Source organism: Eschscholzia californica, unplaced genomic scaffold (assembly GCF_041429995.1).
Source record: "Eschscholzia californica isolate CP2 unplaced genomic scaffold, dmEscCali1.0.p SCAF_2, whole genome shotgun sequence".
Classification (NCBI taxonomy): Eukaryota; Viridiplantae; Streptophyta; class Magnoliopsida; order Ranunculales; family Papaveraceae; genus Eschscholzia; species Eschscholzia californica.
Window position 1 is genome coordinate 61,332,326 of NW_028238309.1, and position 15,491 is coordinate 61,347,816.

Here is a 15,491-nt window from a genome sequence, read left to right on the forward strand (position 1 = left end):
AGAGAAAGAGAGGGAGAGACCGAGAGAGAAAGAATAACAGCAAGTGAGAGAGGAGAAGGGAGGGTAACAGTAAGTGAGAGAGGAGAAGAGAGGAGAGAGAAGAAAGAAGAGGAGACAATGGTGGTCAAAATGGTGGTGGTAGGAAGTTGTGGTGGTGATAGAGAAGAAGATGAAGATTAGGGGGCAATGTTCGATCAAGTTAATTTTTGGGTTAAAAATAATATTCCATCGAGAATGTACATAAAAACATGGATTCCCTAAAAAATTTATTCTCTGAAGATTACTCTTTATGCCCCAAAGCCGCGACCGATATCAAACAAGATAGAAAACTGCCCATCCAGTTATCCACCCTACTGTTATTCTGTTCTAACTAAAGTTAAGTGTCTCAATTTTAATCGAAATTAGCTTCTCACTCCACCGTCATATACTAATTTAAATTTTATTCCAACGCAAATAGGAAACAAACAAGGACACATAAGTTATAAATTGAGGTAGCTAATCATGTTGTTTATGAAGTCGCGACAATCTCATCTTTTTCTTGGGCCGTGACATCAAAAGAAATTAAATTGAAGGTCATAATTTCTTTATTTTGTTTCATTCAAAATTAAAGTATTTTTATCTGTAAGTTGCAAAATATTTTACTGATTAGTTTCTTATAGATTAACTTTAAATAATTTTAATTTATTATTATTTTTGAAGTAATAGTGTTATGTTTCTATATGCTTATGATTGATGTTTGTTAATATTCTTTTTAATAATGTTTCAATTTTTTGATCCATGAAAAAGATATCGGTAAGAACAATCAACAATTTAGTTAAAGGTATGCGACACAGTAAACCTTTTACTTTCATTTTATTCTTCATAAACAAAATCTACATATATGTTTGGCTCCGAAACAGTCATGTAGAGATATTTTAAGCAAAATACTATAAATGAATCATCATCACAACTCGAGAAGTTTCGTAGTAATTAACAAGAAAATAACAAAAACAAGAATTTAGGAGAAATCACGATGATAGATAAAATATAATATTTCTTTCGACTTAAATATGCCTCCCATCAAAAGAATCTTGGCCTCACCACTGCCTCACAATGCATAAAATTATGACACTAAACCTAGAGTTTCTAAAAATTCCAGTACATTTTTAAGGTTTGTTGACAGTTGATAAGTGCAGCAAACTGGGAGGAAAGGTTGGTGGTGAGTCATTTCCAAGTGAAAAGCAAGCATCACTACTTCAAACAATGTATCTTAGGTTTCTTGGCTATTAGGTGGATTAGGTTTTATGTCTTTACCTTTAAGAACATCAAAAAAACACTTAGATGGATTAGGTTTCAAGTCTTATCTATTTTTTTGGGTTTGTCTTCAAGTAAGTTCCTTGGCTACTCGGTGACAAAAAGAGGAAATAAAGCAATGCCAAACAAAACCAAGTCCAATTTGAACATCCCTGGCCTCTTGGACAATATCAAAGACGTTCAACTTGGAAGCTCAAACTTTAGTCTTACTGTCATTCGATTGTGGCGATCACAACTTTCTCAATAAAATCGTCTTTCACGGTCAAAATTCTTTCGACGAGTATATAAGTTAGTTGTAGAGTTAAGTGACCACGACATCTCCTACCAGCCCCAAACCATCATTAAACTCAAATATTGGTTGTTTTTTGAAAGTAAAACTGATTTATTAAGAAGTTTATCATCTCTATTTATACATTCAGTTCGAAGGCAAAGAGAGATAGAGAATGATTATAGAGAGAGAAAGTAATCTTAACTAACTTGTTAGTTACATTTAACAAACACTTAACAGACTAATCTAATTAACTAAAACGTGTGAGCCGTGTGTGTGAGTGGAGTGCCTTTAGACTTCTTCAATGTAGCTTAACTCAGGTCTCGCACTATTCACACACCAACTCAGTTCAAGAGACAGTTAATTCAGTTAAGCCAAAACCATCCTTCACCATTTGATCCTTCTCCTTCAGGCCTTCACCATTTGATCCTTCTCCTTCAGGTCCTCTATCTCACAGCCCCCCTCAAACTCATGGGGAGAGGAAGGAACAACCATGAGTTTGTCCCTAATGAAGACCAAGCTGGAATGTAAAAGACCTTTGGTGAAGATGTCAGCCAGATTTTCTTCCGAGGAGACAAATTGAATCTTCAAAGTATTTTGCATTACCAAGTCTCTGAGAAAGTGAAAATCAATGTCCACATGTTTAGTTCTAGAATGGAGGACTGGGTTAGAAGCCAGGTACTGTGCTCCCATATTATCACAGTGAAGATACATAGGAAGATGAAGCTGAACATGTAATTCCTTCAAGAGATAAGAGACCCAAAGCAACTCAGATGTGGCAAGTGACAAAGCCCTATACTCAGCTTCTGTAGAGGATCGAGAGACCACACTTTGCTTCTTGGAGGACCATGATATTAAAGAAGACCCAAGAAAAATACAATACCCACTGGTTGATCTTCTCGAATCTGGACAACTCCCCCAGTCTGAGTCTGAATACCCAGACAGAATTGACAAGTCTCCTGAGGAAATGAAAGTGCCAGCACCAATGGTGCCCTTGAGGTACCTTAAGACCTTTTTGAGAAGTACTAGATGTGGTGTTCTAGGATCATGCATAAATTGAGCTAGATAGTTAACTGCAAAAGTGATATCTGGCCTTGTCATGGTGGCATATTGAAGGCCTCCAACAATGCTCCTGAAGAACAGTGGGTTATCAATAGATTCACCATCTAATTTTGAGACCCACTTTCCATGAGAAACAGGGATAAGGCTAGGCTTGCTATCAAGGAGGTCAGCTCTATGAAGTAGATCAATTATGTACTTTGTCTGAGTGAGGTGAAGTGTGGAGGTAGAAGTGAAATGCTGAACCTCTATGCCTAGAAAATAACTAAGTTGGCCTAACTGTTTCATGGCAAATTCCTTGCCCAAATCACCAATAAGTTGCTTCATAAGATTGTTACTAGAACTAGTTAGGATGATATCATCCACATAGAGGAGAAAAATTAAAATGTGATCACCTGAGTGAAAGATGAACATGGAAGTATCTGAGGTACTCTGTAGGAAACCCCATTGGAGAAGATAAGAGGCTATCCTTGTGAACCAGGCTCTTGGGGCCTGTTTCAACCCATAGAGGGACTTATTTAGAAGACAAACCCAATCAGGGTTATGAGGATCCTCAAACCCAGGAGGTTGTTTCATATACACCTTCTCATTCAAGTCTCCATGAAGGAAGGCATTTGATACATCAAGCTGCTGGATAGACCACCCATGAGTGACTGCCATGGTTAAAGCAACCCTGATTGTTTGAATCTTCACTACTAGACTAAAAGTCTCTTGGTAATCAAGTCCTTCTTGCTGGTTATAACCCAAAGCCACCAACCTTGCGTTGTACCTTTCTAAAGTACCATCAGACTTATATTTAACCTTAAACACCCACTTACACCCAAGAATATTCATAGAAGACTCCTTGGGTGTGAGGGTCCAAGTGTTATTGTGAATAAGTGCATCATATTCTGACTGCATAGCCAGCATCCAATTCTCATCTTTGATAGCCTCCTTATAAGTTTTTGGTTCAATAATAGAGGACACATCAGCTATATATGAGATGGGAAGGGAATGAGGGATAGTAAAATGAGACACATGGTCTGGAATCCCTTTTGGTTTAGTGATGCCACTTTTGAGTCTAGTTTGCATAGGGTGTCTGTTTGTAATAGGAGAGGTTACCACATCAGAGGGTGAGGTTGGAGTTGGAACAGATGTGGAGGGCTGGTCATCTATATGAAAGGAGGGTGTGGAAGTGGAAGTGGATGGCAGAGAAGAAGGGACAGCAGAAGAGACCTCCTGATCAGTTTGGGAGTATTCTGTATGATAAGAAGGAATTGATAACAATGGACTTTGGGAAAGAGATGGTAAGGGCAATATTTGGTAGGTTGATGAGGGTTCTAATGGTGCAGCTGAGGTAGTGGTTGTGATCTCAGCAAATGGAAAACATGATTCATCAAAAATTACATGTCTTGAGACATACTCCTTTTGAGAAGAGATGTCAAGGCATTTGTAACCTTTATGAGATGGACTATAACCTATAAAGACACACTTAGCAGACCTAGGACTTAGTTTATCATGTCTAATATCACCTAGGTAAGGATAGTATGCTGACCCAAACACTTTTATCATAGAGTAGTTTGGACTCTTATGAAATAAGACCTCATAAGGAGTTTGATAGGATAACCTTGCTAGGAGTTCGATTGATAATATAAGAAGCTGTGTCAAAGGCATGGAACTAGAAGCTCTTTGGCATAGAAGCTTGAAACAGCAAGGTGTTACCCATGGATGTTATTTGTCTATTCTTCCTCTCAGCTTTCCCATTTTGCTCTGGGGTATAAGGACAAGATCATCTGAATAGAATACCACATTTGTTTAAGTGTGATTGAAATTCCCCTTTTGCTAATTCAGGAGCTCCATCACTTTGAAAGCATTTTATTGTGGCTGAGAGAAGCTTTTCATAGTGTCTTTGAAAATGTTGAAAACACTTCAAAGAATCTGATCTTAGATGCATAGGATAGAGGACCTGAAGGAGAAGGATCAAATGGTGAAGGCCTGAAGGAGAAGGATCAAATGGTGAAGGATGGTTTTGGCTTAACTGAATTAACTGTCTCTTGAACTGAGTTGGTGTGTGAATAGTGCGAGACCTGAGTTAAGCTACATTGAAGAAGTCTAAAGGCACTCCACTCACACACACGGCTCACACGTTTTAGTTAATTAGATTAGTCTGTTAAGTGTTTGTTAAATGTAACTAACAAGTTAGTTAAGATTACTTTCTCTCTCTATAATCATTCTCTATCTCTCTTTAATTTCTTGTAAATGTAAGTTAGCAAAATTCCTTTGGAGTGGTTTGCTTGAGGTTCCTTCTGAGAAGTCCTTGAACCTCATTTTACACTGTCTTGTTGTGTGTCCCCACTTGTAGCAAATTCCACAGGGAACAGTTGTGTAATCAAAGAAAGGGTTTTTTTGTTGTGAAACATTAGACCTCACAGGTTGCCTATTTTGGGTTCTTGGGTAATTCCCATCAAATGGTTGATTTTGACTCACCATTCTTTTGTTTTGAAATGGTGATCTCAAACCACTTTTAATTGGAATTTTTTTTACAAAATAGGACTCAGTTTCTGCAGAGATTTCTTGTTCCTTTAGCCAATGTTCATGGTGTATGAGTCTACTTCTAAGTTCTGCAAAATTAAGAACTGCATCTCTATTTTGGATTGCTATCACAAATTGAGAGTATTCTTTTCCTAAACCTTGTAATGCAATCCTAGATAACTCTGAGTCACTAACTCGATCATTAACTGCTACCAAAGAATCAGCAAGATTCTTTATTTTACTCAAGAACTCAGAGATAGAGGAAGACCCTTTCTTTATGTTTTGAAGCTTGTTCCTGAGAGAGGACTTTTTGGCTTCAAATTCTTGAAGATAGATGAGTTCTAGGTATTTCCAAATCTCTCTAGCAGTTTTCAATCCTAATATATCTGAAGCAATGGACTGATTTATAGTAGCCTTAATACAAGCCTTTACAAAGCTATCATTCTTCCTCCATTGAAGAAAGGCTGGATTAACCACATCCTTACCTTCAATGACAGTCAATTGAGGTGGCTCTTCTAAGGTTCCATCAATATAACATATTAGGTCATTACCCATGAGAGCATTTTCAATTTGATCTTTCCAAATTAGAAAATTCGATCCATCTAATCTAGTGGAAATTAAATTGGTAATGTTAGCATTATGGGAGATCTGACCTGAATTAGGGCTTGCGAATTCCATCATGAGTGATTTCTTTCTCTGATTCTGTGATACAGAAGATGAATCCTCTTCTTTCTTGGTGATTTGCTGATTAAATTCCTAATTAATGACTGATTCTTTGATAACAGATGATTCAATTTTAATTTCGTTTGAGAAGAGATTGGTTTGCTGATTCTTTGATGACAGACAATCCAACTCTTATGATTACTTTCACTCTCGTCCCAATTTAGGGTTTTTCAATTTCGATCGAAAACACTTAGGACTCTGATACCATGAAAGTAAAACTGATTTATTAAGAAGTTTATCATCTCTATTTATACATTCAGTTCGAAGGCAAAGAGAGATAGAGAATGATTATAGAGAGAGAAAGTAATCTTAACTAACTTGTTAGTTACATTTAACAAACACTTAACAGACTAATCTAATTAACTAAAACGTGTGAGCCGTGTGTGTGAGTGGAGTGCCTTTAGACTTCTTCAATGTAGCTTAACTCAGGTCTCGCACTATTCACACACCAACTCAGTTCAAGAGACAGTTAATTCAGTTAAGCCAAAACCATCCTTCACCATTTGATCCTTCTCCTTCAGGCCTTCACCATTTGATCCTTCTCCTTCAGGTCCTCTATCTCACATTTTTGTTGAGAGTTCACTCATAATACTTTGGTCCAAGCCCAAACGAAACTACTTTGCCTCGATGATCATCGTAGTCAGCTAAAGCTAACACCATCAAGAAGACGGTCCCAACAACATAAATAGGGCTCGAACTAGGCATTGACGTCCTCACCTTCCCAAAAGGGAACTTAGTCCAAAAGAGCAACTAAATGCAGATTCAAAGCTATAAACAATGAAACAAAATATGAGGGACTAAATGACATAATCTTCCTTGCTAAGGAGATGGGAGTTCACAAGTTAGAGATCCAATTAGCATCCGAACCTATCATCAACCAGCTCAAAGGTACCAATCATGGTCGTGACTTTAAAAACGGTTGTCTTTCTTGCAGCGGCAGATCTAGTATAGGGCTAGCTACCCTCTCTTTTGAAAATATGTCTGAAAATGAGACTTTAGACCACCTTGAACATATGTATAGTTAACTGTCTAATACAATTGCACATCGCACGAGCAGCTCAACTGGTTGAATGTCGGAACAATGAACTTACTGGCGTTGTGGCACATGTTCGGGTCTTGCCTCCCTCAATCCGAGCGATTTGACGGATCTCATGAGTCACATCACTTACAATGTTTTCTTTTTTGTCTTTTTTTTCTTTCTCTTCGTGTCTCCCTTCTCTCTCCATTGTTCTTTTTCTCTACTCTAGAGAGAAAAAGAGAGATAAAACTCTTGATTGGGGGTTCAGATGAAACAAAATTATTATCAATTGAAGGTTACGGTAAAGAGAAAATAAATTTTACCAAAAACTATTAAAAGTAGTAACAAAAAACAAGAGAAAGTGGTTTGTAGAGATAAAAACGTGATTTTTCAATAATTTTTTTATTTGACAAAATATTTCTGCTTGAAAATGTTTAACTTCGGTTTTAGCCTACGTTGAACGAAATCCTAGATCCGCCACGGCTTTCTTGTCTATGCTAAGGAGTTGCAAGCTTGCTTTGAAGAAACGAACATAGCAAAGGTACATCGGCTTAGGAACAAGCATGTGAATGCCTTTTCAAATCTTGGCTTTTCCATTCAGACTGAAGAGTCCAGAATATTCCTTTATTCCTATTAAAATGGCCTGGCATAGAGAAAAATTTAATCTCACAAACCGTTGCTAGAGACTCTTCTGGTCCAGAATATTCCTCATACTACACTAGACATTGGGAAGTGTATTACTCGTGACGTGATCTTACCCAGGGCCATACCTCAAGTGTGTCCTCTTATAAAATTAATGTAAAAACACACATTATATTCAAAATTTATGTAGCTCTTATTCCACTATGACGTGGAACATATTAAAATGATACCTTAAACTAGGGGTGTTTGTTGGTTCGGTATCCGATATTTTGGTGTCATCCGTTACCAAACCACTCATGGTTTGGTTAGTGATTTTTCAAACCGTTACCAAACCGGTCAGAGTTTGGTTCCGTTACTAACCAAACCATCATAAACGGTTTGGATACTACTACAGGGCCGTGTGGTGGGGGGTGCGGGCAGGGCGCCCGCACTGGGTCCCCCACCACCAAGGGGCCCACTTTCCAAAAAGACTAAAGATGTTATATAGGTGTGGATGGCTTGAGATACATATAACGCATGCTAGCTCCCCTGGTAAACTCTGCAAGTTTCACACAAGTGATACATGTTCGAGTCTCACCACCATCAAAGGTGGTTTAAATTCTTTTATTTTTATGAGGTTATTAAGAGCAATATCATTAAATCAACCTCTGTTATTGCTCCGTTGCACTTTTTTTTTTGTCATTTTAGGTGCATTTTTTAATCTTCTAAAGTGATTTTAAGAAATAGTGGAGTTTTTTGTAAAATTTCAACAATAGGTCTATATATATATGTGTGTGTGTGTGAAAATCATGATACGAAAGATTCCATGTTCGAAAAATCACCTTTAGATTCTAAACTTTACATTGTAATAAGATATAATTTCGTTTCTATCGTTTTAACGTTGATATGCTTGCTAAAATCCTTCGTTCACACCTAGTCATGTTAGATAAGTTGGAAACTCAGTATTCAATATGGTTTTATGTTAAGATCCAAACATTCTATGAAAATTTAGAATTTCATTACGTTAAATGTAGTTATAAGTATAATTTAAGATAGAATAATATATGTATTTTTTGCTCACAAATCACAAGTGATAGTGGATCTTTAGACTAGATCTCTTATAAAATGATATTAAAAAAGTAAAATTTTTTTACGATTATTTTCTTCAAAATACATTTGGATTCTTCTGTAGTTTTCATCTATCTACTGCGCAACTATCTTGCATTTTGTTCACAATTTTTTATTGTACGACAAGCCCAGAACCAAATTTCGCACGGGGCCCCGAAATTCTCAGGCACGGCCCTGTACTACTAGATACCAAACCATCCATAAAACACAATTTGTTCTCCATGAAAATCAGCGAATTGAGTTACTTTCTTCATACATTGACGTATAAAATTAAGACAACACTCTTGAAAAACCTGGAAAAACAATCAAACTAACATAATGCATCGAAAAAACATTTGAAACATGAAAGACATACGCAGGTCACCCGCCAAAATATTATATAGTAGCTAGTAACATTAATGATACATGAATTGTTTTAATCTATTACTAGCTAGTAACATTATATTGTAGTAGTGATGTTGTTTTGTATGGGTAGTAGTTACTTGATGAAAGATATGTATTTGTATGAAATTATAGAGATATGATAGATGTATTTTAGAAAAAATTATGTAAATATATAATTATATATAATAATTGAACTTGACTGGTTTGGTTTGGTTTTAATGGTTCCTAAAAAGTGCATCCACTTACCGAACCAAACCAGTTGGTTTTTGAAAATTTAGAACCGTACCAAACAACTCGTTGTTTGGTTTGGTTTGAAAGCCGACTGGACCAGTTTGGATTGGTTCGGTCTATTTTTGCACACCCCTACCTTAAACGTACAATAATATGATATTACCAGTATAACTCATAGCGACTGACGAAAATAGTGGGAATCAGGTCGGGCACCAACGATCAGTTTTATCGTGAGCCGGACTGAGCAAACAATAAATTATACTGAAAACATTAATGCATATAACATTTGGGTTTGGTTAAGGAGGACCCCAAAAGAGTGATGACATCAGTGCCTATGTAATTTCAAATAAAATTAAAATGTCAATCATCCATGGCCTTCAAACCACACAAAATAGTTCCATAAGATCTCTGTCTCACGTGATGGCATTGGTATCTCTATCTTCTTTAGGAAACACTCCAAAATCAATCTTTAATTTTTCTTAAACAGAAATTACGTAGGCAATGAAGTCATCTAAAACTGACTGTACATGTCTTGTATACATCATATTATATACAGTATATTATTATGGGGGAGTCCTACTTTCATGTGTTGCGTGTCACCATTATGATCTGTCGTTCTCAGTGTCCTCCGCAGAGTCTTGATAATTTGGAGTTGTCGTTCGCAGAATGTCACTTCAAAAAATAATTAAAATCAATATTCTTACATACACGTCTCCTCACGTGTGTCGTTTTTTAAACTCAATATAGGTCTTCTTTTCTTTTTCTGGTGACTAGAAGTACATGTGACTTATAAACCTATCTCGCGTGGACATAGCTCTAATAGCATGTTAAGTTTGTAATTATCCAATTCAAAACTAATTGACAGTGAATAAAAATGACCTACAAATTATATTCTTAGTTGTTGGAGTGTCAGTTCTCCATGTGAAACTATTCTCACATGTATTAAGCCCCTAAAGTTCAAAAAAAAAAAAAAAAAGTATTAAGCCCCTAAGAATAGTTCAAATAAAATGTTAAATCGTCTACGGAGTTTAAGACAATTAGAAGAAACAATTTCATGTTTTTTCTGCTCCAACTATTTTAAATCGATTTTTTTTGTTTAGTAAGAGTTCTCGCGATGAGATTTGACAATGCATTTACCTAAAAATTTAGCAAAAACACTCGCAAAATCCCTTTTGATAATTTGTCCTTTACTCTTTTTGTTATCCTTTATAAGCTTAAGAATCTAATTTTCTATCTGTTTTTGAATTAGAAGTGGGCGATATAATAGACATCTAACTTAAATGGATCACCCGAGGGCCGAGGCCGAACACAAGGACCAAGACAATAAGGTAAAAAGAAACATGGCAAGCATTAATTAGGAGGTTCCTGTCTAGATGGGGATCGGTGGGAGAAGCCTCTTGTTAGTATTTTGTTTATATATATAATACAAGCTGGCATGGAAAAGTGTGGTGTACTTTAGAAACCGGCTAAAATGGACATTGTCAGCTGAGTCAACTCAGTTACCTATAGATCCATTGTACTATAATCTTATCTATAAATATAGCTTGTTGTGAACACATGTAGGGAAGAAAGATAAGAGAGAGAGAGAGAGATCCAAAAGCTAATTCCAAGAAATGGGTAAGGAAGAAGATAGAGAATTGAAAAGAGGGGGTCATGTCTTAGTACTTCCTTTTCCTGTTCAAGGTCATATAAACCCAATGCTCCAATTCTCTAAACGTTTAGCCTCCAAAGGACTCAAAGTCACACTTGCTACCACCACTTTCACTACCAAATCCATCCAAGGCCCCGGTCCCGACATCATCGACTCCTTCGGACCCGATATCTCAATTCAACACTTCTCCGATGGTTGTGATGATGGTGGTTTACAACAAGCGGGCGATGAGTATATGGAACGGTTTCGAATAGTTGGTTCCAAAAACTTACAACAACTAATTGAGAAGCTAAACAAATCTGAGTATCCTATCAAGTGTCTCATATATGACTCTGTTATTCCATGGGCTATGAGTTTATCTAAACAACTTGGATTGATTTCAGCTATATTTTGTACTCAATCAACCTCTGTCAATGCTATCTATTACAATGTGCATAATGAAATATTACCCACACCTATACAAGGCCCAACTGTATCGCTTCCCGGTTTGCCTTTGCTTCAACCTCATGATTTGCCGTCTTTCGTTTACAAAATCGATTCTTACCCGTCTATATTGAGCATAGTCTTGAATCAATTCTCAAACATCGACGAAGCAGATTGGCTCCTTGTTAACTCATTTTATAAGCTAGAGGATGAGGTAATATGAGATAGATAGACTAGTTTGTGGATGGGTTAGAGTTACTATGGATATATTTAACTCTTTATACTTTTTTTTTCAACAGATAGTGAATTGGATGGCTAGCCAAACAACAACAAAAATGATCACGATTGGACCAACGGTACCATCGATGTACTTAGACAACCGTGTGGAAGGTGATAACGATTACGGGTTTCATCTCTTTAAGCCCAAATCAGACACTTGCATCATGAAATGGCTAGACACGAAAGAGGACAATTCAGTTGTTTATGTATCATTTGGGAGCATAGCTGATTTAGGAAAAGATCAAATGGCAGAACTAGCTTGGGGTCTTAAAGAAAGCAACTATTATTTCCTCTGGGTAGTTAGAGCTTCTGAGGAAGATAAACTCCCAAGCAACTTTATAGAAGAGACGGGCGAAAAAGGATTAGTAGTTAGATGGTGTAAACAATTGGAGGTATTGGCACATAAAGCAGTAGGTTGTTTCATAACACATTGTGGATGGAACTCAACACTTGAAGCATTGAGTTTAGGTGTGCCAATGGTAGTAATGGAACAATGGACAGATCAAACGACAAATGCGAAGTTCGTCGAGGATGTGTGGGGAGTAGGAGTAAGAGCAAGTAGAGTTGACGATGAGAATGGGGCAGCGGTGAGGAGAGAGGAAGTAATGAGATGTTTAAAGGAAGTTATGGAAGGAAAGAGAAGAGAAGAGATAAAGAAAAATGCTGTGAAGTGGAAAGAGTTGGCTAAGGAAGCAGTTGATGAAGGTGGAAGCTCTGATCACAATATTGATCAGTTTGTGTCTGGAATTTTATACACCTAAAAATACTAGTTCTTATCTGTTTTTTTGGGTTGCTTTATGACTAATCTTCTCTAGTTTAATGGTTCCTCTTCTTCGCCTGGCCGGAACGGATAGAGAGTGGAAAGGTGAGAGAGAGAAGCATAAGGAGAGAAAAATGAAGGGAGAGAGAGAAATGATGGTGGTGGGAGGAAGTGTCGGGTTGTGTTGAAAAGAAGAAAAATATATTGATTTGGGAAAAAAATTAAAAGTTACTCGTAATGACAGTTTGCCTTCAAATATTACCCCAGTGAAAAAAGAATGGTGGTAGGGATCGAGGGACGCAACAGATAAATAAAAAATTCCACTCAAAATTTTGTACCTCAAAATTATTTCCCCAAGCACACGGTCCGGTGGTCACCTATCGCTGTGACCTTCATCACAGAAGATAAAGACCATCACCACTAATCTTCAACATTACTTCCCACCACCACCACCACCATAATTTCTCTCTCCTTCTCCTTCCTCTCTACCTCACCCCTCTCTCTCCAAATATAGGGATATGAAGATTACGGGTAAAACAAACAAATGACCTTTGAACTCAAAAGAAGGTTCCTTCTTGTGTCAAATCTAAGTGACCTAGTATTTATCCTAAGAACTTAGTTCGGATGCCACAAAAGCGGCGGCCTAAATAAATCTATTGCTCAAAGCCCACCATTTATGTCCAACGCACTCATTTTTTCACTCTCACACAATTTTTTTTGTTAAAAGCGCACTTAACACAATTTTTTTTGTTAAAAGCACATTTAACACTAAGGTTATGTTTTGTGGTTACGATGATTTTGATCTACTAAGTCGCAAATCACTCCAAGTCGCATAGGATCATTGACTAGAGTCTGTCTACTTTCTCCTTTTCTTAGCATCACTCACTTTCTAGTTATGTTAAATAAAACAAAGGAAGGAATTTTATATATGTTACGATTACGGCCTTTCTGCCATTATTCCGGCTTATCATGGTGGAGCCTCCATCAAAAGTTTTCAAGTGTAATTACATCCAACTAAGAATAACCCAATTTTTGCATCAAAGTACTCAAATTTGAAAGAGAAAAAGTAAACACATGAGAAATTTGTGCTAGCTAGAATTTACCTTTTGGTTATTTAGATACATTATGGCAAACTCTTAAAAGAGAAAAGATACATTATGGCAATGAAATAGTAGCAAGCCAAGGACATCATTTCTTTTGCTTCTTCGCATCTTTATATTGCTCAAAGCTTTCCCCTTTAGCGGTGCTTCACTCGCATAACCATGATAAATTTCTACTTTATTTCCGACTTTCTCGATTGCTTCGTTTGCTTCTTCTTCCCCCACAATAAGTACCCGATTTAAGTGAAACCAGGGTTCCCACATAATCTTGTACATCATTCCATCCATCCGTATTGCCACACATCTTAATCAATCTACCACTTTCAGTCTTTGGGTCATATAAAACTAAACCATAATCATCTTCTTCTTGAAATATAACCTCAATTAGAATCTCGCCGTTCTTGCAAATCTGTATCGGCCTCCGATAATTTAATGAACGAAGAACGCTTGGTTGATTAATAGAGAATATTTTAATCCAAGAAATTTTTTCCCCATAATCTTCCATTATCCATACGTCAACACGAATTTGATAACAGTGTCCAACTAGAGAAAGATCCCCTTGGAGCACACCAATTTCAGTGGCAAAGGGGTCCTCCAAGAGGTATGGTATTGGCGTTTCATAGAATATCTCACTTATAATGTCAAAAGAAAATATGACATTGGTGTGTTTAGATAGAAAATGAAGGACCCCTTTGACAAGCATACCCCTCAGTCTTTCTTGAGTTCCGAACGGAGTCGGCTCAATAATGGTCCAACAATCTGATTCGAATGTATAGACATGAACTTCAGAATCATATTCTTCTGACTCAGAGGTTATGATCCTTACTATCTTGTAATTTTTGTTATTGCAATCACAACCAAACCCATATGCATTTATCCCATGGATACGAGAATCACGAGGAAATTGAGTTGGTAGTTGTTTTGGTATTTCTTTATATTCATTTGTAAATGGATTCCATACACAAAGATATTCTCCCTTATACCACTTTATACAGACCAACCCATTACAAGAACCTAAAAGTTCAACATTGCTTCTTGAGTACTTAAATGGGTAATCTATTTCTATAGCTTCCACATGTGATGTTGGTAGGTCCACTTGGAAATATGGTTGTGAGGATATGGATGAAACTGAAATAGGTAATTGTGATTGTGATTGGGATTGTGATAACGACGGTGACGGCAAAAGTAATGGCAATGGCGACATTAATGGTGATGGTGATGAGAATGATGATGGTGAAGGTAATTCTTGTGCTAATGACGATGATGGGTCCTCATCTACACAAGCTATTTCGCCTAGAGGCCCATAGTTAAAAGGATTAATGAATAGACTAAAGTTATTGTTTTTAATAGCTTGATCAAGATGCATTTTAATAAAATTGGGATCTGTTGTTAGATTTGACCAGAACTTACATACACACCTGAATCGCAGTATAGGTTTTACTGGTAACCTGGAGAGGATGTTGGCAATGATATCTTCAGGAATATGACACAAAAACTTCATCGCGCCGCTCATTTTGCTCTACTACTATTTGCAATGCGAGAGAGTTAGGGTTCACAATTTTTATAGTCTAGGATTTCATCAACTCTCCGTATTTGCTTGAGCATTATGTAATTAATGTAATAATCCATGAGATGCGGAAGAAATCTATTTGATTCTACTTACAACCACATCAAAGATTTCAACAATCCCAATAAATCTCTTTGCTTCAGGACTAGCAAAACCTTGGGCCGCTCGTTGATAAGAAAGCATGGCCACTTAGTAGGTAAAAAACAACATAATGCGATAGCTACGAGGTAACACACAAGTGTCATTAATAGAAATAATTTTGTGGACAATTGGCTAAGATATATGCATTTATGTAGAATTTATGTACCAAATTAAGGTCAAAATATTATTTTCCATTTCATATGCATAATTTTGTCAATTGATTTAGAAATGACAAAAGAAAAAGGAAATCAGTTTATACCATGATAATTTCAAAGTGGATGTACACTGATCCAAGTATAGTAAGCCTCACAATGCTAAACCTAGAGTTTCTAAA

General features: G+C 36.8%; 2 protein-coding genes across 2 annotated transcripts; one reads left to right on the top strand and one right to left on the bottom strand.

Annotated features, from left to right (window-relative positions):
* Positions 1 to 10,494: 10,494 nt before the first annotated feature.
* LOC147559916 (mogroside I-E synthase-like) lies at positions 10,495 to 12,587 on the top strand. Its single transcript, XM_086661873.1, has 2 exons — positions 10,495 to 11,524; positions 11,610 to 12,587. Exons 1-2 carry the CDS (start codon positions 10,850 to 10,852, stop codon positions 12,348 to 12,350), a joined length of 1,416 nt encoding a protein of 471 aa, XP_086517999.1. The 5' UTR covers positions 10,495 to 10,849; the 3' UTR covers positions 12,351 to 12,587.
* An 837-nt stretch (positions 12,588 to 13,424) lies between these two features.
* On the bottom strand, positions 13,425 to 14,962 carry LOC147559917 (F-box/kelch-repeat protein At3g06240-like). Its single transcript, XM_086661875.1, has one exon. It carries the CDS (start codon positions 14,960 to 14,962, stop codon positions 13,628 to 13,630), a length of 1,335 nt encoding a protein of 444 aa, XP_086518001.1. The 3' UTR covers positions 13,425 to 13,627.
* Positions 14,963 to 15,491: the final 529 nt, after the last annotated feature.